The 27,716-nt window shown below is 46.5% G+C and overlaps 2 protein-coding genes and 1 pseudogene across 2 annotated transcripts; 1 reads left to right on the top strand and 2 right to left on the bottom strand.

Annotated features, from left to right (window-relative positions):
• Positions 1-524: 524 nt before the first annotated feature.
• LOC123138644 (uncharacterized) lies at positions 525-1,947 on the bottom strand (annotated as a pseudogene).
• A 16,285-nt stretch (positions 1,948-18,232) lies between these two features.
• On the bottom strand, positions 18,233-19,807 carry LOC123135439 (uncharacterized). The gene has a single exon (XM_044554513.1). It carries the CDS (start codon positions 19,661-19,663, stop codon positions 19,172-19,174), a length of 492 nt encoding a protein of 163 aa, XP_044410448.1. The 5' UTR covers positions 19,664-19,807; the 3' UTR covers positions 18,233-19,171.
• An 847-nt stretch (positions 19,808-20,654) lies between these two features.
• Positions 20,655-26,928, top strand: LOC123138643 (uncharacterized). The gene is made up of 6 exons (XM_044558589.1): positions 20,655-20,778; positions 22,369-22,865; positions 23,621-23,713; positions 23,854-23,949; positions 25,886-26,172; positions 26,472-26,928. The coding sequence occupies exons 1-4, from the start codon at positions 20,655-20,657 to the stop codon at positions 23,857-23,859; spliced, it is 720 nt and encodes a 239-aa protein (XP_044414524.1). The 3' UTR covers positions 23,860-23,949; positions 25,886-26,172; positions 26,472-26,928.
• The last annotated feature ends 788 nt before the right edge of the window (positions 26,929-27,716 follow it).

The raw sequence follows: 27,716 nt of genomic DNA, 5'->3' as shown, positions 1-27,716 counted from the left end.
ACCTGCTGGTGGTGCTTGGCACCAAGAACTACCCACAGGACCAAAACACAATAATGAACTAAAAATCTTAAGCTGCCATCCACAATAAACACATGATTTATGACCATGGTGCAGAGCATGAAAATCCACAATACACACAATAAAAAATAAGTGCTTCTTTGTCTCAAGAACATTACTAGCAGAAAGTGCTTCTCCATTGGTACTGGCATAAAAAGGAACAGAGTCGCGTAGGTTTACTTACTTAAACTTAAATGAAGCCAACCCTCCTCCATGTGAGAGTTCGATGTTTAGCAGATAACCTGTACAAGTGAGCCCTCCTCCATGGCCTGATCTCACACTTAGTTTCAAATATGTGTGTTTAAAAACATGAATGAGGACAAAAAAAGTTCATAACCAATCAATGCTTTCTTCTCTGCTGCATTACATATCAGTATTCAGGGATCAAACTATCAATTCCATCACACGTTAGCAACGACCAAACCCAGCATCTAACAGTCATACAACAGCGGGCAACCAGCACACAGTTACATCACATGCCCATTCTTGGCTCATGTGAATCTGAAATTAGTTGGCACTTCCCCTTTGCAAGCGGCATCATAGTCCTTTTGGAGGTGTGGTGCAGCTTCCTTGTGAGGGCATATGTACTTCTCCCTGAATACATTGTCGGTCTCGTTAAAAACAGTAAAGTAGCTCGGGCCGCGCTTGAGCAATCCATTTTCCTTGAGAAACTTTACAGCATAGTACCGGGGCCTCAGCCGGCCCTCCAGGCTATAAGTGAGCATTACCGGCCGATGTGCTATGTATGTTGGCTCTAGGCCCACCTCAGAGATGAGGAACTCAGACCTGCGCTGCAGCGATTCCTTAGTCCTTGTCATCAAGGTTGGAGCCTTAGAAACGGCAATGCCCACCTCGACATCCGACCACCTGAACGCTTTCTTCAAGTGCTCCACTTTGGCGGTGATTTTCTCCTCGTTGAGGAATGCAACAGCTTGTAGTGCATGTCTGAACATCGGAGATCCACGGGGTACACCAAGAAGACCTTCGACACGCGCCACTGCTGTCCGGATGCGTTCCGTGCTGATGCTGAGCAGCGATGGCGTGGGAATGCAGAGCCTGGCAATATCACAAGCACCTAGCCCGCACTCGCGCAGGAAGGCGACATTGGGCTTGACCACCCGCTCGAGGTTGGACCTGAGAATGGAGCCACCCGCTCGAGGTAGGGCTCGAAGGAGGTTGTCGTGGAATAATTGATGATAACCCCCCCAGTTCATGTGCCTTTGATCATAAGCCCCCCTTTGTGTCACTGACGTGTGGGGTCCGGTCCCACATGTCAGTGACACAAAGGGGGGCTTATGATCAAAGGCACACGAACTGGGGGGGTTATCATCAATTATTCCGTCCGAAGAGGGGCAAGCAGTAGTGCAGCTTGGAGACGATGGATCTGCAGCGGAATCTGTCGGGGCCAAGCAAGACGAGGCGTGCGATCTCAGAAGGCGAGAGACCGAGGCCGGTGAGCCCAGCGACATTGGGGGCCAGGGTTCTCTCCACTTTGGCGCAGAGGAACGGCGGGTCTTTGGCGACGACGGAGGCGACGTCGGCGGCGGAGAGGCCGAGGCCGGCGAGGAAGGCGAGCACGGCGTCGGGGTTGGAAGGGGACTTTAGGTGGGAGAGCTTGGCGGAGGCCTTGAGGGCCTGGGGTCGTGTGGGGCCGCAGGTGGAGACGAGGTAGTCGTCGACGGCGAAGGCAGAGTTTGGGGAAATGCAGGGGGCAGCGGGCGTGGCGGCGGAGAGGAGGCGGTGTAGAGAAGAGACGGAGGGAGAAGAGAGGAGCTGGGCGAGGACGCCGCGACGGAGCCGGAGCATGGCGGCGCCGGCGGCGAGGGGATGGTGCGAGACGGAGGAGAGAGTGGTGAGGGTTTGCGTTGGTGCGGTGTCTGCTCCAACCTTGAGGATGACCAACTGACCCATGGGCTGGGCTGGGCTGGGCTGAGCTAATGACACTTTGTGATTTATTAATGGTTTACATCCAATATTGTGTGTATTAATTTAATGTGAGGTTTTTTTTTTGATAAATCACCTTAAATATTCCGGTTTTTTCTCGCAAATGGACCGATGAACCGGCGGTCCGACCAATGAAAACCTGAACCGACAGCATGGCCCATTCGGTTGCTGCTTCGGTTTTTTAAACTATGCTTATGAGACCTTGAAAAAAATCAAGATGATTTCACGTTTCTAAAAAGAGCCTTAGATGATATTAGGGAATATTTTAAAAAAAGGCGTGACGGTGAACCCGACAGACTCAATCCGTGCTTTATTATTAGGGAGAGATTAGAAAAAACTTGATGATCTTGCGTTTCTAAAGAAGAACCTTAGATGTTTTTGTTTCTCCTAAAAATGTATGTATTTTTTCGTTTCTTTCTCGTTGTGATTTCAAGGACATTCAAAAAGGATATCCCCTAATCAAATGTCGTACCCGACAGGGAATCGGCGTTGATCTCGCCAACAAGTGCTAGCAATGCAAGCATCAAAACCGTATTTGAAACATGGTTTATACCTACATACTTTATACTTCATGGCCACCCTGTCATGTTGAGTCTCTGATTACCGTTTTTTAGAAGTTCAAACTCAAGCACTTTCAGGTGTTTATTCTTTTCCCTAACTGATCGATCGTCACGAAACCCAGATCTAAGCGAATCATTTAGCAGCCAGATATTAACATGTTGTGATATTAATGTACACAGAGAATGCAGGTGGTGCCACAATGCCAGGACAAGAACAAAGGAAGCAAGCAACCAATTATCTTTTGCGAGGAAATATACGAAGAACACAATCAGGTGTCATTGCGATATTAAGCATCAGCTAGCTGTTTTCTTTGATGCTACGTACAAGCCACATTCAGATTCAGGTTTTCCATATTCCTAGGGTCCACGACTTTAGGGCTCATGAGTGTGTGGGCAGCCAATGTTATTAATCTCATAGATTCTCACAAGAGATAGCCCAAAACTGGCTTCCTGTAATACCACTCTGTTGATCTGTTCTACTCTCATGAAGCTAGGCAATCTTCAGATGCAAGTTTAAAAAATCACACTTGTCTCTGTACTTTCAGCTCTGATTCCAGTAAACTTGGCCCCTCACAGATGTTTTGAATAATTAATATAGCTTCACACTTGAATTGGGTATAATAAGTTTCAGAGATCACACATGGAGTCTCAAAGAGTCAAAGTTAACGTTCAGCTCTGATTCAAATTCAGACTACACAATTTACGCAAGGCTTACTGTTTACATGCATGTGTGGGTCATTCAAATTGTTCGCGTCCAAGTGAAGATCCAACAAAATGTACAAATTGATTAAAGCACCAGATGCTGCTAGTATATTCAATTCTATAGTAAAATAGTAGAAGGATTACTTAGTTTGCAAAATTTTAAAAAGAGACAAGTAGGAGCTTCCCTGGATAAAACTCACGCCGTCATCAAGGCATACTCGTCACTGAAGCTTCAGAGCATCACCAACTAATAGAGCCTTCAGCTGCCATTTGAACCATGTATAGCACAGCAAAGCCATAGCTGCCACGTTCGTCGAGGAAAAAAACACCATGTCCATCCAGTTTCAGCACATCTGTCAGGACCCCGACTCAATGCCACATCGATCTAGCATGTAACACCTCATATCATTTTGCGGCCTCACGCACGGTATTCTCACGGGTGTCGCCTTACCTTAGCCCGGGACCGTTTGCGCCTTTTGGCACACGTATATGACGGTGTCGCTAGCATCCATATGATAAGGAGCCCGGGCTGACATGGCTAGTCGTAAACCCAAAGTGGCACAGACTTACAGGGACAGGCATCCATGACCCAACATCGAACGTGTCGGTCATCAGCGAGTGAATCCAGGCTGTAGCACTGGGCTAGCAGGACTCCGGTGAACCGGGCTGTAGCGGGCTAACAGGACTCCGGTATTCATCGCGTGACATTTCTCCGAAGGGACAGACACAGGAACGAAGAAGGACACATGCCGGCCAGCCTAAGTGTTCCGGAGCAGTAGCAAGCTACCAAGGCTCAATGGAAACACTAGGAGACATTTCCCGATAAGAGAGGCTACTAAAGATAAACAACTAGATAGTCAGATCCCACACATACCAAGCATTTCAATAACATACACACAATATGCTCGATATGTGCAATACAACATGGCATCACAAAATGACTCTACGACTCAAGTAATTATTCAATAGGCTCCGAGGAGCGAGATATTACAAACAGGGGTCTCACGACCCAACATTCAGAGCATACAAGTCAAAGCACATGCGGAAGCTATCATGTCTGAGTACAGACATCTATAAATGAAAAAGGCTGAGAAGCCTGACTATCTACCAGATCCTGCCGAGGGCACAAGATCGTAGCTGAGGTAACAAGCTAAACGTCGAAGTCCACGTGGAACTACTAGTGAGACTGAAGTCTCTCTGCAAAAACATAAAATAGGCAAACATGAGTACAAATGTACCCAGCAAGACTTACATCAGATCTATCTATATATGCATCATTATCAACAAGGGGGTGGAGGGGTTTGACTGCAGCAAGCCAGCTTTGACTCGGTGGCTATCCTGAACTACGACTGCAAGTAACTCTTTTAAAGTGGCGCACACGAGTCCACATATTCACCATATCAATACACCACTATGGATCCGCTCCCGTCTCCCTACGAGAACGTCATCCATAGTACTCACGCTTATCTTGCGCATTTTAGAGTATCCACTTTCACTTGTCTATGAACTATGCAAGGGGTCCAAGTTTCCATATCCGAGGAATCCGGCTATTCGAATAGATGATGTTAACCCTGCAGGGGTGTACTTCTTCACACACGCTTTCGCCACTTATCGCCATGTACACGTCATGTACCTCGGCAACCTTCAAGCGGAAGCCGGGCGAGGGAGTCGGCCACGACCTGACTAACCGAACAAGTCTCTAGTCCAGGTTTATCGCCTATTCGGGTTCCATCCGCAAGGAGATCCGGCCGGGGTGTCGCTTACGGCCCCAAACGATGTGTGCAGGGTTCCCAAGCCCACCAACCGGGTGCCACTTGGTACACCGTGCCACTGTGCCTAGTCTGTCCCAAGCCCACCTGTACCGGGTGCCACTTGGTAGACTACTAACACTACCTACAAACACCAGAAACTAGTTGCAACTCCTGGACAGAGATCATGTTGATTAATAAGTCGAGAGAGCTTGGAGCGCCCGGAGCCCAATGTGTGGTAGTAGCTGTTCATGGATCACAAACACAGAACTCAGTTCCTGAGGACGGCTGCAATGAGACAACCCACCATGTACTCCTACATGGCCTCTCACCGCTACCTTTACCAAATCGTGTTCACACACTTAGTTCACCCATAGTAGGACATGTTCACATGCCTCTGATTCATCCCCGATGAATCAGACCTGACTCAACTCTAAGCAGTAGCAGGCATGACAAACAAGCATGAATGAGTAGGCACATCAGGGCTCAAACAACTCCTACTCATGCTAGTGGGTTTCATCTATTTACTGTGGCAATGTCAGGTCATGCAAAGGATAAAGGGTTCAGCTACCGCAGCAAGTATCAAATATGTCGTTGTTGTCCTAATGCAGTAAAAGAGAGCAGGAGCGAGAGAGTGGGATTTTATCGGAATGAACAAGGGGGTTTTGCTTGCCTGGCACTTCTGAAGATAACATTGAGTCTTCATCAGTGTCAACGATCACATCATCGGTATCACGTCTATCGAGAGGGGACAAATACCGGCAACACAGAAGGAAACACAATCAATGCAATGCACAATATGATGCATGATCATGACATGGCAAAATGAATGTGTTTTGGGCTAATGCATCTAGCAACAAGTTAAATGGGGTTGGTTTGAATACAAGATTCAAATTCAAACTCCATATGTGATTATTTAAATGCCCTTTAATTGATTTGTGCTAAACAGCAGCTATAAGTTGTCCTAACATGCATGAAAATGGTACAGATGGATTCCTTGAATTTTTCTGATAATTTTTCATATATAAATTTTTAATTTGGAGTTACGGTTGAATTTCTATGAATTTTAGAAGTTTTAGGCATTTTCTGAAATTTCCTGAATTATAATAAATCCAGAAAATACTTATTGCGTCAGCCCCACGTCACTGTGACGTCAGCAGAGTCAACTGGGCGCCCCAGGTCAAACCTGACCAGTGGGGTCCACTGGTCAGTGACACAGTGCTGCCCAGGGTCAATGACAGGTGGGTCCGGCCAATGACCACGTCAGCAAAGTCAACCTGACGCGTGGGGCCACTATGATTAACCTAAACTAACAGAAGTTTAAGCCGTGGTTAATTAAGGGCGTGGGGCCCAGCTGTCAGTGTCACAGGGGCTAATTAGCAGGGTCATTAGCCCCTAACGACGGCGCCACGTCAGCACGTCGGAGACCAGCCGACGGCGACCACAGAACACGGCGGGGGCACGCCGGACTTGCGCTAGGGCGTTGGATTGGCGCGCTGAGGGCACCAGGGCATAGCCCTCGCTCTTGCGCATCCAGAGAGCCAAATGGGAGGGGTTGGGGTGGTTCGAGCTCGCCGGGGTCGAGCTCGTGGCGGCGGCCGGCGTTCGGGAGCAGCCGAGTATGGTGCTAGAGGGCACGGGAGGCGGAGCTACTGGTAGCTGCAGGTTCGTGGAGGCGCGCTGAGCACACTGGTGTACTCGGGTGGGAGCTCCAGTGGCTGCCGTGACGGCGGCGACGAGGTCAGCGGCGGCCGGAGTTCGGCCGCGACGGAGCTATGGCCTAGAGCTCGCAAACGCGAGGGGAAGGAGAGGGGTTCTGCACGTAGGCTCACAGCGAGGTCGATGAGCAGCTCGGTGGTCTCGGGGAGGCGTCGGAGGCGGCGAATCGACCGCGGCGATCGCCGGACAGATGCGGCGATGAAGGCGGCAGGGACGACGCTGCGGTGCACCCGGCGTCACGTGAGTTGGTGGAGACAAAGAGGAAGGCGCGGCGGTTCCTCTGGAAGCATCGCCGAGGCGAGGGGTGGACACTGGCCGCGGTGGAGCTCGTCGGTGCTCTCGGGTGCTCGTGGTCGATCGCGAGAGAGAGAGAGAGCAGAGGGGGATAGGGACGTAGGGAGAGATACGGGAGAGTGAGAGAGGTCGTGGGGGCCGCGTGGCGTCTCCAGGGAGTAGTGGAGGCAAGCAGGGAGGCAGGAGGTGGCCGAAGCAGGGAGGAGGTGGCCGGGGCGCGTGGCCGCGCGCGCCGGGCGCGTGCCCGTCCTCCTGGCAGAGGAGGAAGGCGACAGCGGGGTAGCGGTGGCGGGCTGGGCCGCTGGGGGAGCTGGGCCGGCTGGGCTGGACAGGTGAGCAACAGGTAGGTTTTCTGCTCTTTTTTATTTTTTCTTCTGTTTTGTTTTATTTAATTTATTTTGCCACTGTTTTGAATTTAAAGTAATTCAAACAATGCCAAAAACTCCTCTGAATATTTTTATATGCTAGATGGACTTTTCCAAAAGCTTATAAAATATTTCAGGGGTATTTGAAATTATATTCTAATTATATGAATATAATTCAAATTCAAATAGCTAATGAATTAAATCCAAAGTCCCAAAAATAAATCCTTAAAAATGTTCAATATTTTGGTTGGGACCAGAACCCTTACCAAAATTATCAAACATTTAAGAAGAGCATTTTGGAACAATGAATGAGATTTTTAGGGTTTCTGCCCCTCTTTTATTTAAGTTTTTGAGGCTTCCAAAATTCCTCAGTTCAAATTTCAGAATTTAAACATGATGCACACACCAGGCAGCACCAGAAGCTAGGGATGTGACAACTCACCCCCACTAAACAAGAATCTCGTCTCGAGATTCAAGCGTAGGGTAAGGTGAAGGGTAACGCAAACTAGTATAATCCTCACGATCCAGGGTGCACTTCATAGGAACGTTGATTCGATCACCATCTTTGTCCTGTCGTCTTGTTCTGAGAACTCCAGCTAATCATGACAACGAGAGGAAAGGAAAGACCCTAAAAGAATCGTTCTTCTCGAAGGTCGGACAACTCAGGATTAACTCACGGAATGGGACATAGCAACATCTCTCGAGCCGAGAGACGAAGCACACCCCTAGAGGAATGGAGTGGAACAGATGACGAAGGTTCACTAGGTAGACAACGATTCCACACCTAATAAGGTGGTGAACGGTTGTCAACGCAGCGAGGAGTTGAGTTGCCATGATACCACGACGAAACATCCTGGAGAAGGGTGATTCGTAGATTATTATCTTAAATGGCAAAAAGAATTACCTTTGATATAGAGATCGTTGAAAACCTTTATACCAGCCTAAGGAAAATCTCGAGCGATCGTTTGGAGAGGGTCGGTAGAATGGCATACTCGGACTTGGACGATGTGGATTACCTTGTTGAAGACAACGTAATGGATGAACTTGCTTACCACCGGAGATGGAAGAGACCCATGGTAGAATGGCACATTGGCGGTGCAAGCTAGGAACAAAATGCAAATGCTGGGAATGATTCTGGTAACTGGGGAAGAACCCAACAACAGAGAGTGAATTCACTGTTTGAATAGGTCATAGCATTGCCGAGGAAACTGAGAGCAACCCAGTTAGTGCCGATGATAACACTTAGCGCTTGTGCGTGCTCTCAAGAACTTGAGTATTTCCATATTCATCAAGGTTTTACCAACATCCGTGTCAAGGATCCTGGCAACACAACATACCACCATGATGAACAACGATGGACGATGCAGATGCATAGGAAGATAACACTTTCTCAGATTTCACCTTAGCGAGGCCAAGGGAATGAAATCTGGGTGATCGACCGAGAGACATTTAGCACTCCGCTTCTAATGTTCTCCTTGATGTGTTCGCGTATCCCATTCATAGACATGGTTTGATAACTAGAACATCAAGTAAAAGATCGGACTTCGGGAACACAAAAAATCCATAAGGGCAACTAGGGAGTAAACCCTACGAAATCCCTATGGGAAGGTGGCCAACTTGATCAATCAAGATATTATAATAACGGGTCTTCCGGCTGGGTGTGTTGGGCACGACATCCACTCTACCGGTTATTGCGCGACCAATATTATAATTCTTGGGAAATATTCCAACCATCATATCTGCCTGAAATTCAGATCTGGTTGGTGTCAGGATATTCCAGACTCATCGAGTCTAGGAAGAAAGATGAAAGTTTGCAACACAAATCGACGAGATGACGTTGCGAGATTCTCGAGGGACGAACTGCGATAGCAAGCTCCAAAATATGAGCTGGTTCTGCTAAAAACATGTGAACACGCTGTCCTAGACAAACATTATCACATGGTAGTCTTACAATAAAACACTACCGAGTTCAGGTGGGGAATCATAATCGAGGATATTGAAGTCTTGTGCATGACCTAGGATTAGCACATCAACTCCTTTTCCGTGAACAAATCAATCAGTGGCTTGGTGTGCTAGGATATACATATGGAATGGAGGTTGCAAGTCTCCGAACCACAGAATACTTCTCACGTATGCATGACTGATTTGGGATGATTTCAAAGGAAACACCATTGACTTTCTCGAGTCCACGGCGGCAACTTGCATCCAATGCACATGAACTAGAGGAAGTCTCTCCTTACATCCGAACATATGCTTCATGAGCTAGCATGAACAAATGCTTTCAAAAGTTTCCAACACTAGCTTAATGCTCAGCAAAATTATGGAGAAGGCAAGGATGTTGTCAATGGGCTCAACAACAATTCATCTGGGTTTCCTTTCAAAAGGAATTCCATAGTTAAGTGAACAAGTGATAGCATTGGTCAGACCCAAAAGATATAATGGTGTATGCTCGAAGGATCAACCACGAGTAAGACAACATTACGAATATCGTTGGTTCTGGTCTGATTGGATGATAGCCCATACTCCAATCAAAGGTTGGATAAAAATGATAGGTCCATTAACTGATCACGAGGTTCAGTCGATGAAAATATCAACTTTCTTCAACACACACTACACAAGAATATCCCTTTGGAACGAACTAAGTCAGGCAAGCTTTTATCTTCCAACTCTCCAAGTTGTTGTCTAGCTTAACCAACTAGCTCAGGGGTATCCAACACGGATTCTTGGAGAAAGGGTGGTTTACAGGATAAACCAACTTGATCACGAGCTCAATATAGCGGTCAGGTGACAACCTCGTAATACTTCCGAGAAGATATTCGGAAAATCACGAACCACCGATATGTTACTAAGCTCGAGAACAATCTCGCTTTTGAGGGCAAGACGATATGATCAAATGAGTGAGGACTTGACAAGGTCCTAACTCATCAATCGAAGGGTGCACCGAAATAAGGACTAGGTAGCACGATCAGTCTTAGAAGGATGATTCAAAAACCAACACGCTAAGAATGAAATTATTGTCCTTTAACTACCAAGCAACAAGGTTGCTAGGAGTATTGATTTCACACATCACGATTCACTTGTCGACATTCCGGTTGCGACAACACGGAACCGAGGGATGAATAATGATGGCGAGAAGTATCACTACATCAAGAAGTCTCAAGAGCCGGTGCAATCCTCATGAAAATCCTGACATAAAGGGGGTAATACTCCAAGGTAGAACAGAACCAAAAGCTGGATTGGCATTTGATCTGCGGAATACAACTACTTTGACCCAATCCTAGATATGGATGAGGTACTGGAGTTTGTTTCTCCTATTCATTCTGAAATAGAATGGCTTGGCGGACCACAAGGGTAATAGGCATCGACGAACGAATGCACGCATACTCTCGACTATCAATTGATAGACGAGGGTCAGAAGACAACTAAAGAGGGACAACTCAAAGGAACATACGATTTTCTGAGTTGTGGATGCATGGTTTAGCATGTCGAACGAATTCCACATATTTCTTCCGGATAACCCATGCAGAAAAGGTAGAACTGGCAGAGTCACAATGTAGAATCGAGAACCCATCGAGAGCACTCTGATTGTGATCTTTCGATCAGCGAGGAACATCTGCCATAAGCGGTTCATAGTATTTGGAAGAAAGGAATACCACGAACATCGAGGACTAATGCAAAGGTTACTAATAACCTAAAGGAACGAGCAAAACTATCAACATGAAGCAAGTAGGGTGAATCTTGGGTTCAAAACCCAGGGATAGAATACCTACTACTAAATGGCATCACGGGATGCTTTTGATAATGACGGCCAGAGTCATCACACTGGAACATAAATCATGGCTAGACTACTAGATGATCCCCTGAGACACCCAGGGTCATAGTAGTAACTCCAACATAATGTCAAGGCAATAGAATACCTCAACTTAACAATTAGTGTGATTGAGCTGGCATAAAGGAACATCGAAACCAGAGGGAAAGGATTTTGCAAATGCATCAGACTATTTAGAAACCTGGAATGACTCGGACAGCATAACGGCTGTAAATGCTCAGAAAAGATTTGAGACATTCACAAAATGGCGGCATAACCACTCAGAAGCACAATATCAAGGTTTCGAGATCAACAGTTAACATACAGAGGATAGTAGGAGCTGAACTGAGGCTTGAATCAACAATCTTATAAGTCTACGGATTAGTAACACGTGATCCTGATAGAAAGAAGAGATAGCCTAGCTCTTAATCCCCGCAGGAAAGATAAGATGACTCAGATCAGAAGGCATAAGGTATAAGGAGTAAAAAGAGCCTTACGTTCCATCCCACAATCAATTCCCTTATATAACTAAAGAATTTCTAGACTCAACTTCGACCAGTTTGGCTTGGTGATCCTACAGGCAGTCAAGCTCTGATACCAACGCTGTCAGGACCCCGACTCAATGCCACATCGATCTAGCATGTAACACCTCATATCACTTTGCGGCCTCACGCACGGTATTCCCACGGGTGTCGCCTTACCTTAGCCCGGGACCGTTTGCGCCTTTTGGCACACGTATATGACGGTGTCGCTAGCATCCATATGATAAGGAGCCCGGGCTGACATGGCTAGTCGTAAACCCAAAGTGGCACAGACTTACAGGGACAGGCATCCATGACCCAACATCGAACGTGTCGGTCATCAGCGAGTGAATCCAGGCTGTAGCACTGGGCTAGCAGGACTCCGGTGAACCGGGCTGTAGCGGGCTAACAGGACTCCGGTATTCATCGCATGACATTTCCCCGAAGGGACAGACACAGGAACGAAGAAGGACACATGCCGGCCAGCCTAAGTGTTCCGGAGCAGTAGCAAGCTACCAAGGCTCAATGGAAACACTAGGAGACATTTCCCGGTAAGAGAGGCTACTAAAGATAAACAACTAGATAGTCAGATCCCACACATACCAAGCATTTCAATAACATACACACAATATGCTCGATATGTGCAATACAACATGGCATCACAAAATGACTCTACGACTCAAGTAATTATTCAATAGGCTCCGAGGAGCGAGATATTACAAACAGGGGTCTCACGACCCAACATTCAGAGCATACAAGTCAAAGCACATGCGGAAGCTATCATGTCTGAGTACAGACATCTATAAATGAAAAAGGCTGAGAAGCCTGACTATCTACCAGATCCTGCCGAGGGCACAAGATCGTAGCTGAGGTAACAAGCTAAACGTCGAAGTCCACGTGGAACTACTAGTGAGACTGAAGTCTCTCTGCAAAAACATAAAATAGGCAAACGTGAGTACAAATGTACCCAGCAAGACTTACATCAGATCTATCTACATATGCATCATTATCAACAAGGGGGTGGAGGGGTTTGACTGCAGCAAGCCAGCTTTGACTCGGTGGCTATCCTGAACTACGACTGCAAGTAACTCTTTTAAAGTGGCGCACACGAGTCCACATATTCACCATATCAATACACCACTATGGATCCGCTCCCGTCTCCCTACGAGAACGCCATCCATAGCACTCACTCTTATCTTGCGCATTTTAGAGTATCCACTTTCACTTGTCTATGAACTATGCAAGGGGTCCAAGTTTCCATATCCGAGGAATCCGGCTATTCGAATAGATGATGTTAACCCTGCAGGGGTGTACTTCTTCACACACGCTTTCGCCACTTATCGCCCTGTACACGTCATGTACCTCGGCAACCTTCAAGCGGAAGCCGGGCGAGGGAGTCGGCCACGACCTGACTAACCGAACAAGTCTCTAGTCCAGGTTTATCGCCTATTCGGGTTCCATCCGCAAGGAGATCCGGCCGGGGTGTCGCTTACGGCCCCAAACGATGTGTGCAGGGTTCCCAAGCCCACCAACCGGGTGCCACTTGGTACACCGTGCCACTGTGCCTAGTCTGTCCCAAGCCCACCTGTACCGGGTGCCACTTGGTAGACTACTAACACTACCTACAAACACCAGAAACTAGTTGCAACTCCTGGACAGAGATCATGTTGATTAATAAGTCGAGAGAGCTTGGAGCGCCCGGAGCCCAATGTGTGGTAGTAGCTGTTCATGGATCACAAACACAGAACTCAGTTCCTGAGGACGGCTGCAATGAGACAACCCACCATGTACTCCTACATGGCCTCTCACCGCTACCTTTACCAAATCGTGTTCACACACTTAGTTCACCCATAGTAGGACATGTTCACATGCCTCTGATTCATCCCCGATGAATCAGACCTGACTCAACTCTAAGCAGTAGCAGGCATGACAAACAAGCATGAATGAGTAGGCACATCAGGGCTCAAACAACTCCTACTCATGCTAGTGGGTTTCATCTATTTACTGTGGCAATGTCAGGTCATGCAAAGGATAAAGGGTTCAGCTACCGCAGCAAGTATCAAATATGTCGTTGTTGTCCTAATGCAGTAAAAGAGAGCAGGAGCGAGAGAGTGGGATTTTATCGGAATGAACAAGGGGGTTTTGCTTGCCTGGCACTTCTGAAGATAACATTGAGTCTTCATCAGTGTCAACGATCACATCATCGGTATCACGTCTATCGAGAGGGGACAAATACCGGCAACACAGAAGGAAACACAATCAATGCAATGCACAATATGATGCATGATCATGACATGGCAAAATGAATGTGTTTTGGGCTAATGCATCTAGCAACAAGTTAAATGGGGTTGGTTTGAATACAAGATTCAAATTCAAACTCCATATGTGATTATTTAAATGCCCTTTAATTGATTTGTGCTAAACAGCAGCTATAAGTTGTCCTAACATGCATGAAAATGGTACAGATGGATTCCTTGAATTTTTCTGATAATTTTTCATATATAAATTTTTAATTTGGAGTTACGGTTGAATTTCTATGAATTTTAGAAGTTTTAGGCATTTTCTGAAATTTCCTGAATTATAATAAATCCAGAAAATACTTATTGCGTCAGCCCCACGTCACTGTGACGTCAGCAGAGTCAATTGGGCGCCCCAGGTCAAACCTGACCAGTGGGGTCCACTGGTCAGTGACACAGTGCTGCCCAGGGTCAATGACAGGTGGGTCCGGCCAATGACCACGTCAGCAAAGTCAACCTGACGCGTGGGGCCACTATGATTAACCTAAACTAACAGAAGTTTAAGCCGTGGTTAATTAAGGGCGTGGGGCCCAGCTGTCAGTGTCACAGGGGCTAATTAGCAGGGTCATTAGCCCCTAACGACGGCGCCACGTCAGCACGTCGGAGACCAGCCGATGGCGACCACAGAACACGGCGGGGGCACGCCGGACTTGCGCTAGGGCGTCGGATTGGCGCGCTGAGGGCACCAGGGCATAGCCCTCGCTCTTGCGCATCCAGAGAGCCAAATGGGAGGGGTTGGGGTGGTTCGAGCTCGCCGGGGTCGAGCTCGTGGCGGCGGCCGGCGTTCGGGAGCAGCCGAGTATGGTGCTAGAGGGCATGGGAGGCGGAGCTACTGGTAGCTGCAGGTTCGTGGAGGCGCGCTGAGCACACTGGTGTACTCGGGTGGGAGCTCCAGTGGCTGCCGTGACGGCGGCGACGAGGTCAGCGGCGGCCGGAGTTCGGCCGCGACGGAGCTATGGCCTAGAGCTCGCAAACGCGAGGGGAAGGAGAGGGGTTCTGCACGTAGGCTCACAGCGAGGTCGATGAGCAGCTCGGTGGTCTCGGGGAGGCGTCGGAGGCGGCGAATCGACCGCGGCGATCGCCGGACAGATGCGGCGATGAAGGCGGCAGGGACGACGCTGCGGTGCACCCGGCGTCACGTGAGTTGGTGGAGACAAAGAGGAAGGCGCGGCGGTTCCTCTGGAAGCATCGCCGAGGCGAGGGGTGGACACTGGCCGCGGTGGAGCTCGTCGGTGCTCTCGGGTGCTCGTGGTCGATCGCGAGAGAGAGAGAGAGCAGAGGGGGATAGGGACGTAGGGAGAGATACGGGAGAGTGAGAGAGGTCGTGGGGGCCGCGTGGCGTCTCCAGGGAGTAGTGGAGGCAAGCAGGGAGGCAGGAGGTGGCCGAAGCAGGGAGGAGGTGGCCGGGGCGCGTGGCCGCGCGCGCCGGGCGCGTGCCCGTCCTCCTGGCAGAGGAGGAAGGCGACAGCGGGGTAGCGGTGGCGGGCTGGGCCGCTGGGGGAGCTGGGCCGGCTGGGCTGGACAGGTGAGCAACAGGTAGGTTTTCTGCTCTTTTTTATTTTTTTCTTCTGTTTTGTTTTATTTAATTTATTTTGCCACTGTTTTGAATTTAAAGTAATTCAAACAATGCCAAAAACTCCTCTGAATATTTTATATGCTAGATGGACTTTTCCAAAAGCTTATAAAATATTTCAGGGGTATTTGAAATTATATTCTAATTATATGAATATAATTCAAATTCAAATAGCTAATGAATTAAATCCAAAGTCCCAAAAATAAATCCTTAAAAATGTTCAATATTTTGGTTGGGACCAGAACCCTTACCAAAATTATCAAACATTTAAGAAGAGCATTTTGGAACAATGAATGAGATTTTTAGGGTTTCTGCCCCTCTTTTATTTAAGTTTTTGAGGCTTCCAAAATTCCTCAGTTCAAATTTCAGAATTTAAACATGATGCACACACCAGGCAGCACCAGAAGCTAGGGATGTGACAACATCTTCACCTGGAAAAAAGAAAGCACCATCCACATTCAGTAAATCAGTATGCTTCTATTGCCCAGCCCTTTTTTCCTTCAGGAAAACTCAACATCTTCTCACCTTGTGGTAAGTCACTTCATCATTTAACCCGTTCCCCTCGCCTACATTTCATTAACCTTGTTTCATAATTTCAACAAGCACCAGAGAAGGGACACACAGTTGACTTTAGATCACATCTCTTCGCGGGTATTAGCATGGACCATCTCCTTTGCCTTACTACCAAGTACACACCTGAGATCTGATTTCTTTCAACTACTACAGCGTCACATCGGGAACAAACCAGTATATGACCATCCTCACACAGCTCTGTTCTTAAATTATGGTATAATATATCTCTACTATCCCTATGATTAAAATTCTGTAAGATTCTACACTAAGTGGCATCCCATCCAGGTTTTTCCTTTTTTGATTACGACTTTCTAGATAGAAATTTGCCAAGAAGTATGGTTCATAAGACCACTTTACTATCGTAAAAAATTATGCTAAGGGATAAGGATGCCCTCAGTATATATATAGATAGTGCTCATATGGAATAAAATTAGCTAAAGGATATGGCAGAAATTAACACGGTAATGTCAGAACGCTTTTTTAATAGACTAAGTTGGACATTTATGAAAATGACACAATAGCTTTTTGCTAAAAATCCTCTAATGATTTCTCAACATTATTAGTTACGCCCAGTCACGATAATCTGGAAACATAAGAACTCGTGTCATACAGATGCAGCTGTGACAATGGAATATATAGATAAAACAGTTGTGGCCCTGAAGAGTCTGACATAATATCTATGAATCATACATAAAAGTTAGCCAACTTCAGTTCTGATTCTAGTTAACTTGGTTCCCGACAGATGTTTTGAACAACTACTATAGCTTCACACTTGAATTGGGTACAATAAGTTTCAGAGTTCACACAAGGAGGCTGAAAGAAGCAGAGTTAACGTTCAGCTCTGCTTCAAATTCAGAGTTCAGACTACAAAATTTACATAGCGCTTACTGTTTACATGCATAAGTGGCTCATTCAAATTGTTTACATCCCAAGTGAAGATCCAACAAAATGTACAAATTGATTAAAGCGATGCTACATTGAAATCTACAGTACAAACTAGAAGGATTACTTAACTTGCAAAATTCAAAAAAGAGACATCATCAAGGCATACTTGTCACTGAAGCTTCAGGGCATCATCAACTAACAGAGCCTTCAAAATCATGTATAGAGCACAGCAAGCCATAGCCGCCATGTTTCATCTTGTTTCCTGGAAGAAGAAAGAAAAACACCATGTACATCCAGTTTCAGCACTTCTTCACCTGGAAGAAAGAAAGCCCTCTGCTTTTCAGCACCATACCAAAAGACTAACTTAATGTCACTATCACCAAATTCTAACCTGCAGGCACAAATTTGTCACAATACCCAATATTTTTAACAAGACAAGCTAAATCAGTCAGGTTAGCAATTGTAGGTTAGTTGCATACTACAAGCATGCATGTCAAACAGTACTATATATGCGTATTGTTAGTGCAGGCAGGAATTTGGCACAAATGTCATAGCTGCGAAAATATCATATGGTTCCTTGGTGTGAATGACATTGTTGGGTAACTGAGGAAGTACTGCTCGTGGCTCCTGTCCTACCTCTCGAGAATTATCTCAAAGATCTATGCAGAAATTGTCACGGCGGCAGAAGGCCACAGCTTCTGATGACTCCATAAAATTTTGTGTCTAGTTTCGGCTCCATCACACCAAAACAGTAGATACAAATGAAAAACTGAAAAAACCATGATGACACAACAAAACAGGGGACAAGGTTATCTTATGGCATTGTGTCACAAATTTGAGGAATATACGACTAATCTGGTTTCTTTATTTTAGCACAGAGGACTAAGAATAAGTCATTCGTTGCACACAAAGATTTACAAAAACAATTCAAACAAGAAGAAACAGTTTATGCTAAAGCAAGGTGAATTAACCCTGGGCCCTACATAAGAAACGCTAACACCAGGGGATAGCATTCCCTCCATCTGCTTCCAAAAGGACTATTTACCTAGATTTGGGAAGGGCATCAGATTTATCCTCAAATTATCCACTATGAATTGCAAAAACAGTAATAGAAGATTAGGAATGCATTACCCACAATGAAGGAGACCTTACCTTGGCTCATTATCTCAATGCACAGGCAACTAACTTAAAAACTGAAATTTTAGTGCATTACAGAATGGCCTGATCTCACACTTACTTAGCTCCAATACATGTGTATAAAACATGAATGAGGATGAAAAAGTTCATAACCAATCCATGGTTTCTTCTCTGATGAGTGGTGACATTACATATCAGTATCCAGGGATCAAATTATCAGCTTCATCACTCATTACCAACCACCAACCCAGCATCTAACAGACATACAGCAGCGGACAACCAGCACACAGTTACATCAGAGCACGTCCTTGGCTTATGTGAATCTGAAATTAGTGGGCACTTCCCCTTTGCAAGCAGCATCGTAGTCTTTTTCAAGGTGTGGTACAGCTTCCTTATGAGGGTGTATGAACTTCTTCTTGAATGTCATGTCGGACTCCTTAAAAACAGTATAGTAGTTTGGGTCACACTTGAGCAATCCATTTTCCTTAAGAAACTTTACAATGTAGTACCGGGGCCTGAGCCGGCCCTCTAGACTATAAGTGAGCAATGCTGGACGATAAGCAATGTATGCTGGTTCCAATCCCAACTCGGAGATAAGGAACTCGGACCTGCGCTGCAGCGATTCTTTAGTCCTGGACAACACTGCTGGACCCTTAGAAACAGCAATGCCCACCTCAGCATCCGTCCACGTGAATGTTTTCTTCAAGAGCTCCACTTTGGCAGTGATTTTGTCTTCGCTGAGGTATGCAACAGCTTGTAATGCATGTTTGAACATCAGAGATCCGCGGGGTACACCAAGAAGACCTTCGACACATGCCACTGCTGTCCGGATGCGTTCCGGGCTGATGCTGAGCAGCGATGGCGTATGTATGCAGAGCCTGGCAATATCACAAGCACCTAGCCCGCACTCGCGCAGGAAGGCGACATTGGGCTTGACCACCCGCTCGAGGTTGGACCCGAGAATGGAGCCACCCGCTCGAGGTAGGGCTCAAAGGAGGTTCTCGGAGGACCCGAAGAGGGGCAAGAAGTACTCCAGCGTGGAGACGATGGATCTGCAGCGGAAAGTGACACTGGGGAGCGAGACGAGGCGCGCGATCTGAGAAGGCGAGAGACCGAGGCCGGTGAGCTCCGCGACATTGGGTGCCAGGGTTTTCTCCACTTTGGCACAGAGGAACAGCGGGTCCCTGGCGACGAGGGCGGCGACATCGGCGCCGGAGAGGCCGAGGCCGTCGAGGAAGGCGAGGACGGCGTCGGGCTTGGAAGGGGACTTGAGGTGGGAGAGCTTAGCGGAGGCCTTGAGGGCCTGCGGTCGGGTGAGGCCGCAAGTGGAGACGAGATACTCCTCCACGGCGAAGCTAGGGTTCGGGGAGACGGCGGGCGCGGGCGCGGTGGCGGAGATGAGGCACCTGAGCTGGGAGATGGTGGAGGCGGAGCGAAACGACAGGAGCTGGGTGAGGCCGCAGCACCGGAGCCAGAGCATGGCGGCGCCGCCGCGGAGGAGGAGATTGACGGGGCGGAGGCGGCGGCGGCGGCGGCGAGGGAATGGGGAAGTGATTTGCGTGCGTCTGGTCTCTGATCTGGTTCGACTTCTTTTTTTTTTTTTTGAGGGAGAGGGTTGATCTGGTTCGCCTTCGACCCACCCAACCAAAGGTGAGTATAGCTGGCCAAACGGGCCGGGCTAAACAGGCCGGCCCGTGAGCACGCCGGCACGGCCCGCCATGGGCCAGGCACGGCACAGGCTAAACGGGCCGTGCCTGGGCCTGGAGCCTGGGCACGCGGGCCGGCACGGCACGGCCCGTTTAATTTTTTTATATATTTTTTAGATTTATATATATATATATATACCTAAAATACAGCCCAATAGGCCTAAAAACCAGCCCAGCAGGCTGAAAATGTGCAGCCTAGCGTGCTAAACGGGCCATCGGGCCGGCCCGTTTACTAATCAGGCCGTGCCTGGGCCAAGGAGCAGCGCCCGTGGGCCGGCACAGCACGGCCCGGCTATTAAACGTGCCATGGCGGGCTGTGCCGGGCCAGGCACGATTAGCACGGGCCGTGTCGTGCCGTGCTGGGCCGGCCCGTTTGGCCAGGTCTGAAGGTGAGCTCCTTTCCCTCAAAAAATTAAACAGGTGGGCTCCCACCCGTCAGTCCTAGATATTGCTTCTTTTCTTTTTAGATATTGCTGCTTTCCTTTTTATCGCTTCGAGACTGCTGGAACGAGCTTCGGGTCAACGGATTTGGAGAGAGTTAAATTCACCCACATCCACTGTATTTAATCGTGAAGTTCACTTTGCTTGCTGTACACTGGAATACCCAGATTAGATTACAGTGCTTGATGTCACATCAGTGAACAGCGTTGGTCACCACATATGTCGTATTTGTCCCACGTGAAGTGATTTGCATAAAGCTCATCCCTGCTTTATTTCCTTCTTCATTGCGGTCGAGGTGGGGAGACGATTGGTTTTCCCGTGAAGATGATCAGATGCGGAGGTGATCGCTGGCTTCTTCTCTTGTCGGGAGCGAGGCTGCGGGAGGTCGTGCCGTCGCCAGAAGGGAGGTTCAAGGCAGCGTCGCGCGTCTGCTCTCGCGATGGCCCATGTTCGTCGCTCGGAACACGAACCGCCGCCGCAATACGGTATGAACCCATAAGCCTCCGCCATAATCAGCTTTTGTTCATGTGTTTCCCCCCATAGCCGATAGTCCATAGTCGCAATCAATGGATTTGAAAGTCGAAATCTTATGGAGAAAGGGGTTAGTGCTAGGGTTTTGGCAGGGGATTTTTTGGGGATTTTGGTAGGGTTTTCGCTCGAGTTTGGGTGGCATTGACTAGGGTTTGTACTAAATTTTTTGGGGGGGGGGTTGTAGATACGATTCAGTATGTTGACGAGATTTAGGGTTTGTACTGATTTGGCGGGAGTTTGTAATTAAAGCAGGCTATTGTTGATGTAGTTGTTATTAATGCAGGCACTGGTATGTGTAATTTAGTACTCCCTCCATTTTCATATTCTAATGCGTATAGTTTTTTGGGCTAGATTCCGAAATGTAGTGCGCCTAAACTGCTTTGGACCACAATAGCCCTCGCCTGGTTCACTGATCAGAGGAGGTGATCAGTGACTTCTTCTCTCGTCGGGAGCGAGGCTGCGGGAGGTCATGCCGTGGCCAGAAGGGAGGTTCAAGGCAGCGTCGCATGTCTGCTCTCGTGATGGCCCCTATTCGTCGCCCGGAACACAAACCGCCACCGCAATACGGTATGAACATGTGAGCCTCCACCATAATCAGCTTTTATTCATGTGTTTTCGCCCATAGCCGATAGTCCATAGTCGCAATCAATGGATTAGAAGTCGAAATCTTAAGGAGAAAGGGGTTAGTACTAGGGTTTTGGCAGGGGGTTTCGATAGGGTTTTCGCTCGGGTTTGGGTGGCATTGACTAGGGTTTGTACTGATGTGGGGGTTGTAGATACGATTCAATATGTTGACGAGAGCTAGGGTTGTAGTGAATTGACTAGAGTTTGTAGTGATTTGGGGGGAGTTTGTAATTAAAGCATGCTCTCTTTGATGTAGTTGTTATTAATGCAGGCACTGGTATGTGTAATTTAGTACTACATTGTCTTCTGCATTAGGAATTGATTGATACATATGTCAAGTTCTCCAAATTTAGATACATTCATGTACATTCAGTAATTAATTGGCTTAAATTCAGATATAATTTTTTGAAGTAGTTCAAATTCAGGTACATTCAGATATGGTTAACAATATGGACATCTACATGTTAAAATTCAGATACTTTCTTATGCAATTAAAATTTAGAATTAAATGTTGAAATTGAAAAACACATGTTAACTAAGTGTTCATGTTTCTAGATCATTTCAGAAACATTTGTGGTTACAATCGGTTACATTTTGATACATTTTGCATGTGGTCAACTTGTTGTTGAATATCCAGAAAAACGAGATCGCTCGAAACCTGAGTATTCTCAGCGATTTGGGCTTCCTGGCCGTCCGATCGGTTCCCTTGATGCGATTCCGGCCGTCTGATCGAGCCGCTGGAAGATCTTGTCCGTCCGATCCAATCCCGCCCCTGTAGCAATGAAAGTTTGCCACCGCTTGTAAAACTGGATGGCCACCGAGGGCATTTTCGCCATTTCCCATGGTTGAAAAAATATCCAATCACCACATGGGTGTGACCTAGCCGTCGCTCGTCCCACCTCCTCCTCTCCCTCTCTCGATCCCCTCTGCCTCGCACGCCGCCACCGCTCGCCCTTGCGCTGCCTCCGCCTCAGCTCGCCCTCGCGCCGCCGCCGCCTCCGCCTCCACTCGCCCTCGTCTCTCCTCATCAGGAGGAGCGCAGCTCACCGCCGGCCCTCGCAAGAGAGGTCAGGGTTAGGGTCTCGGCCCGGGGTGGCTACTGCGGAGCTCCTGGCGGGCTACCTCCTCTGCCTGCTCGCGCTCGCGGCGGCCAAGGCGACCACACTGCTCTGGGTCACGCGTCGTCGCTCCGCTCCACGACGCCACGCCGCTCCCCCGCGCCTCCTCCCGGTCCTCCAGGTCCACTCTCCCGCGCAGCTCCCCCGCTCCTTCCTCCCAGTCCTAAAATCCTTTCTTCCCCCCCCCATGAGCGCAGGAACAAGAGGATGCAGACGAAGCAAGGCTTTGGCATTCCGTTCCACCAAGTTCTTCCAGCATGAGGTAAGCTCCTGCCATGTTCTAAACATGGTGATTTGTCTCCTTCGATCTGACCACTGTACATGCGTTAGTTAGGCTGGATGGAGTAGGATTAGTTAGTGGATCGGACGCCAGATGCATAGATGTGTGTTTGAGGGTTGCAATCAATCAGATTTGTACTGTACTACTTCAGCTTGAACTCTAAAATTCAGTAAGGTTGGGGTTCCTTGCTCTGTTGAATTCTTCTGTGTGTAAAAGGGGAACCAAGTGATCCGGATGACATATCTTAATTGTTGTGCTGTGATTGAATTGCGGTTGCTCGGTACTGTGAGAACGTGGAGATGTGCATGCTCACAGAGTGGATAAGTTGTAGATTGTGTATGGATAAGTAAGATATGTGGCTGATAGGTGCAGGTTTGTAATTTTGTTTTAATTGTAGGGATATGTAGGTCCTTTATTTGTATTTCGGGCTCTTGTACTAATGTTCAGGGTTGTGGAAATCTTGTATAATAATCTGTACGTAGTTGAGACTAACAACAGAACTATGACATGTTTGTTTATGGGCAAGAATTTATCATGGGGTGTGGGTGGTAAAGGAATAAAGAAGGTTGATATTCTTTTAATCTTTCTAATTCAATTCTACCACAGTTATATGGAATGCTCTACTTCCAAACAGTTACATGGAAATGTCCACTGTCCATACAAAATGAACTCCAACTTTCTCCAAATATTGTATATTAACCCAAGATGATTTTTATTTCATCTAAATGATTTTATAGGTACACAAAGATGATGAGGTCAGAGCCTTGTTTAAGCAAGTGCAAGGAGAAGTCCCTGGATTGCCTATAATTGTTATGAAGGTGGCATCTCAGGTGATACGTGATACACTGTTAACAGTCATTATTTTCTATTGTATCTTTGTGTTACTCATGTTCAGTATTCAGCGAGTGCTTCTTCTGTACTGATATAGTTCATTTATCTAAAATCTTGCCTTTCTGTTCTTTCTTTGTAGAGATGACATCTAGAGGATCAGTTGCTCTGTGACAAGCATGGCAACGTGGCATCACTGCAAAGTCGAGACTGTAGTGTTCAAAGAAGGCACCAAAAGGTTAGTTATTCTCCTAAGACATTGTGTTGTTCAATATCAGTTTTGTTGGAATTAGTCTGAGCCAAACATTTGTGTAGTGAGTATTGGTAGAAGTTCTACAGCTTCAGGGAACTAAAACTTCATTGGACGATGTAGCAATCATATACTGTTTAGCAAAGTGCAAAATGTTGCAGGAGCTATACAAAATTGAAGTATTAGCATTTTCTTCCATGGAATCATTTATTGCTGTCAGTTATACTTATACTGTACTAAATAGTTGAATGTTGCATTTCAAATTCAAGAACAAACTTTTTCTTCCTATATTCATATATGTGTCGGGCCGCTGAGGGGATTCGGTCTCTCTCCCTGAGCTAGCCTGCCGTCGAACGGCAGGGGCCATCTATTCAGTTTCGATCTAACCGGGGGCCTCCTTATCCTTTGGTCTATGATTTGAGGCGCACTCGTGTGTGCGCATGATTTCGTCTTGGTTTCTGGCGAGCGACCGAAATCTGCTCTACGAAGTGCTGGAAAACTAGACGGTTTCAATCCAGATCTGTTCGTTCGTTCGATAGAAGCTGATTCAGTTGAGCCCTTATATTGTTGTTGCGGCTTCCAATCTATGTTTATAAAGCGGTAAAGCGAAGCGAGGCGCTAGGGGGGCGCCTCACTGCTTAAGCGATAAAGCGTAAAGCGAGGCGACGCTTTAGACAGACTCTGAACCTGATGGGCAGTATAATAGAGCACCATTTAGTGAGACATATATATGTTGATTCTAATCCACCAGTGAGCCCATATATTCTGATCCATCCACTAAGCAGTAAGCAACTAGCCAATTGCTATAAGAGAGGCAGTAGCACCTAACAGCAGAGGAGTTGTGCATAGCATAACACACAACAGAGCAGAAAAGGCTGGTGCAGATCTGAGGAAGCTGCTGCCAGAGGAGAGAGGAAAGAGCTGAAAGCCTGGATATTTGCACGCTCTGGTTTTGGTTCTCTCTCTTTCTTTCCCCTCCTGTAACTGTTTCAAATGTGAGCCCAGCCCTGTTTCCCTGCCAGGAATCTCTGTACCCTGCCTGGCAAGTCTAAGGCGTCCTCTCTGCCTTAAAGCGCCAATCAGGACGCCTAAGCAGGCGCTTCAGACGCTTTAGTGTCTAAGGCGGACGCCTTAGACACATGTCTAAAGCGAGTTGGACGCTTTGAGCCTGGAGGGCGCTCTAACGCTTAAGCGTCGCTTAAGCGACGCTTTAGGGACGCTTTACAAACAGAGCTTCCAATAATTGATGCGTAACAGTTCTGAGATACACATACTGATGCTCCTTCACGCAATCAACAAGCTAAGCATTTGGTCTTCCAAATGGATACTAGCCCCACCAAACATTAGGGAGTCACTTTAGCTATATCATCATTAGTAGATTCTCTGGTTGTTAGTTTTTGCACCTCTCCATCTCAAACTTGCTAATTTCGTCTATGGCTCGCGTTCTTTCTCTTTTCGTTGGGACGTGGACGTGGGTATCGAGGTTAGTATTTTGTATCATTATCTTCACCTTGGTTGGCTGACGGTTGATTTTGTACCCCCTTTTGTCTATTGTCCCTTTTGCAATCTGAGTTTATTTTTTTATATGTATTCATCAAATTCTGCCTCTGAGTGGCAGGATTAGCCGATTTAAAGTAGTCTCTGCGCAAACATTAGTAGCTGCTATCCAAAAACTTGTAGAACATGCTTTTCGTATAATTATTTTAACTCACATACATAAAGGGTAAATAAGCACAAATTGAAAAGGAACCCCTAAGCTTTCTTTAGGTGTGCTCATTTTTACATTAGTAGATAGAGTTACATAAGTTTGCCTCTACCACTACTGATATCAGCGATGAAATTTAATTGCCTTTTAGTTCTAGGTTGAAAATGATGCTGAAGTTCTAAACATTCTGTTTGACTGAATTTTCTTCTTGATGTGCAGCTGAATTAGGGAAGGATGCCGAAGTTACATGTACACAACCCTTATTCTGCTAACTATGACTCTCTTTTGGAGATCGCTTGCCTTTTGGAAGTTGTTGGCCTTTGGTTACCCCAAGAGGAATTTTTATGGCTTGCTAAATGGGCCGTAGCTCCTCCCTCCCTAGCCCCACTTTGTCTCCCCTGTGATTTGCCTGTTCCTGATCTTGGTGGCTGGCATGTCTCAAATTTTCATTGGGCAGGGCTACTAACGTAAAGGAGCAAACTGGAAATTCCACCTGCATATTTTAGGTAATTATTCATGTTTTTTATACCCTTTGTGTGCATATGGTAGGCATGAACTTGTCCCTGCAGCTCATGATAAGAGTAGGACCTTAAATTCGCCAGAATGAGTTCTTATTTTGATTATCTATGAAGTCTTGTTTTGATTATCTTTCACTTTACTATAAGATAATAAATCTGGGAAGCTAAGGCTTAAGAAGTTTCAGACTGAGTTTGCCTTCTTTGTCCTTTCTCACTCTATATATTATATTATTTGGTCATTTTATACCAAGATCTTTCCTATGTCCCTGAACTTGTTGATTTTGTAGGGTTCTTGCGGATCATGCTGGTCATTCCTGGGCGCTGGAGTGGGCCAACTTCCTGACGATGGGCAAGATGGAGCTGATCGGCTGCTCGGTGGTGACCATGAGGTGAGGCGTGGTGCCAGCGGCAGCGGGTGCAGGAAGCAGCAACATTAGAGATGGGCGACGAGGCACGCTGTTCACTCCCTCTGAAGGAAGAATTGATGTAGTAGCTAGCATTCATTTTTAGATACTATGCATCTTTCTGAGTTTTTTGGCAGTAGAACGCTATGTATCTCTAAACATCTGCAGTAGAGAGCTATGTATCTGTAAACATTAAAGATTGTTGCGTCAAAGAGCAGTAGCACCTCCTTGTCATTGTCAATACCTGTTGATATTGTGTAGTACATCATGATTAGCTACACTGGAAACATCTGCAAATATTACTCTTGCGTTAATCACTGTATATTTTATTCCTGTTTTAGATGTTTCTCTTCAAGAGATGCTTGCACTTTAGTCTGAGAATTTTATTCCTGTCCAATCAGTAGTATGTGTTAGAATGTGTACGAGAACAGGGAGCAAGTATGGTAGCAATGACAGATTTAATTAGCAATTAGACTGAAATACCATACTCATAGGCAATGATGCTGATGTCTCATTCTTTATTTGTTACCAGATCATATCCATAAAAACGTACTACTTAATCGAGTCTTGGGTGACTTGCATGCTCTACTTGTAGAACCATTGTTTTCTATAACGACCTGCTTCACAATGATGCGGTCCAAATCAGATATCTTTTCTTTAACAAGCATTCATATGAAACCCAATATTTGATAGTAGCTCCGAAGAAAGATATTGTTGCATGTACATCCACACATTATATTAATCAGTTAAGTTTATCTTTCAGTAGAAACCCTTATTTTTTCCATCTTCTAATCTCCTCAGATTTCAGGTTCTGACCGCATAACAATCGAAGCATCCTTTTTTGTTGAATTAAGGACTTATTCTCACCGTGGTTGATGCTTGATGGAGTGGAGGTGTATTGAGACATAGGATATGGAGTCTCAGTTCAGATATGTACATGAATCTCCTTTTATTTTGTCATGCTATTGGTAGTTCTGATATGGGCCTATTTGTTATGTTTATGCCTATATGTTAAGTTCTCATATTTTAATTATAGTATGTTGTCAATGATGTGTGGTTCTGGAATTTGGAGATTAACATTCAGGCTTTTGGTATCTTTAATCTTTTTTCTTTCTACTAAACTTGATT

This window comes from Triticum aestivum, chromosome 6B, assembly GCF_018294505.1.
Source record: "Triticum aestivum cultivar Chinese Spring chromosome 6B, IWGSC CS RefSeq v2.1, whole genome shotgun sequence".
Classification (NCBI taxonomy): domain Eukaryota; kingdom Viridiplantae; phylum Streptophyta; class Magnoliopsida; order Poales; family Poaceae; genus Triticum; species Triticum aestivum.
Note: the sequence above shows the minus strand (reverse complement) of the source record. Positions and strands in the feature narration are given on the sequence as shown.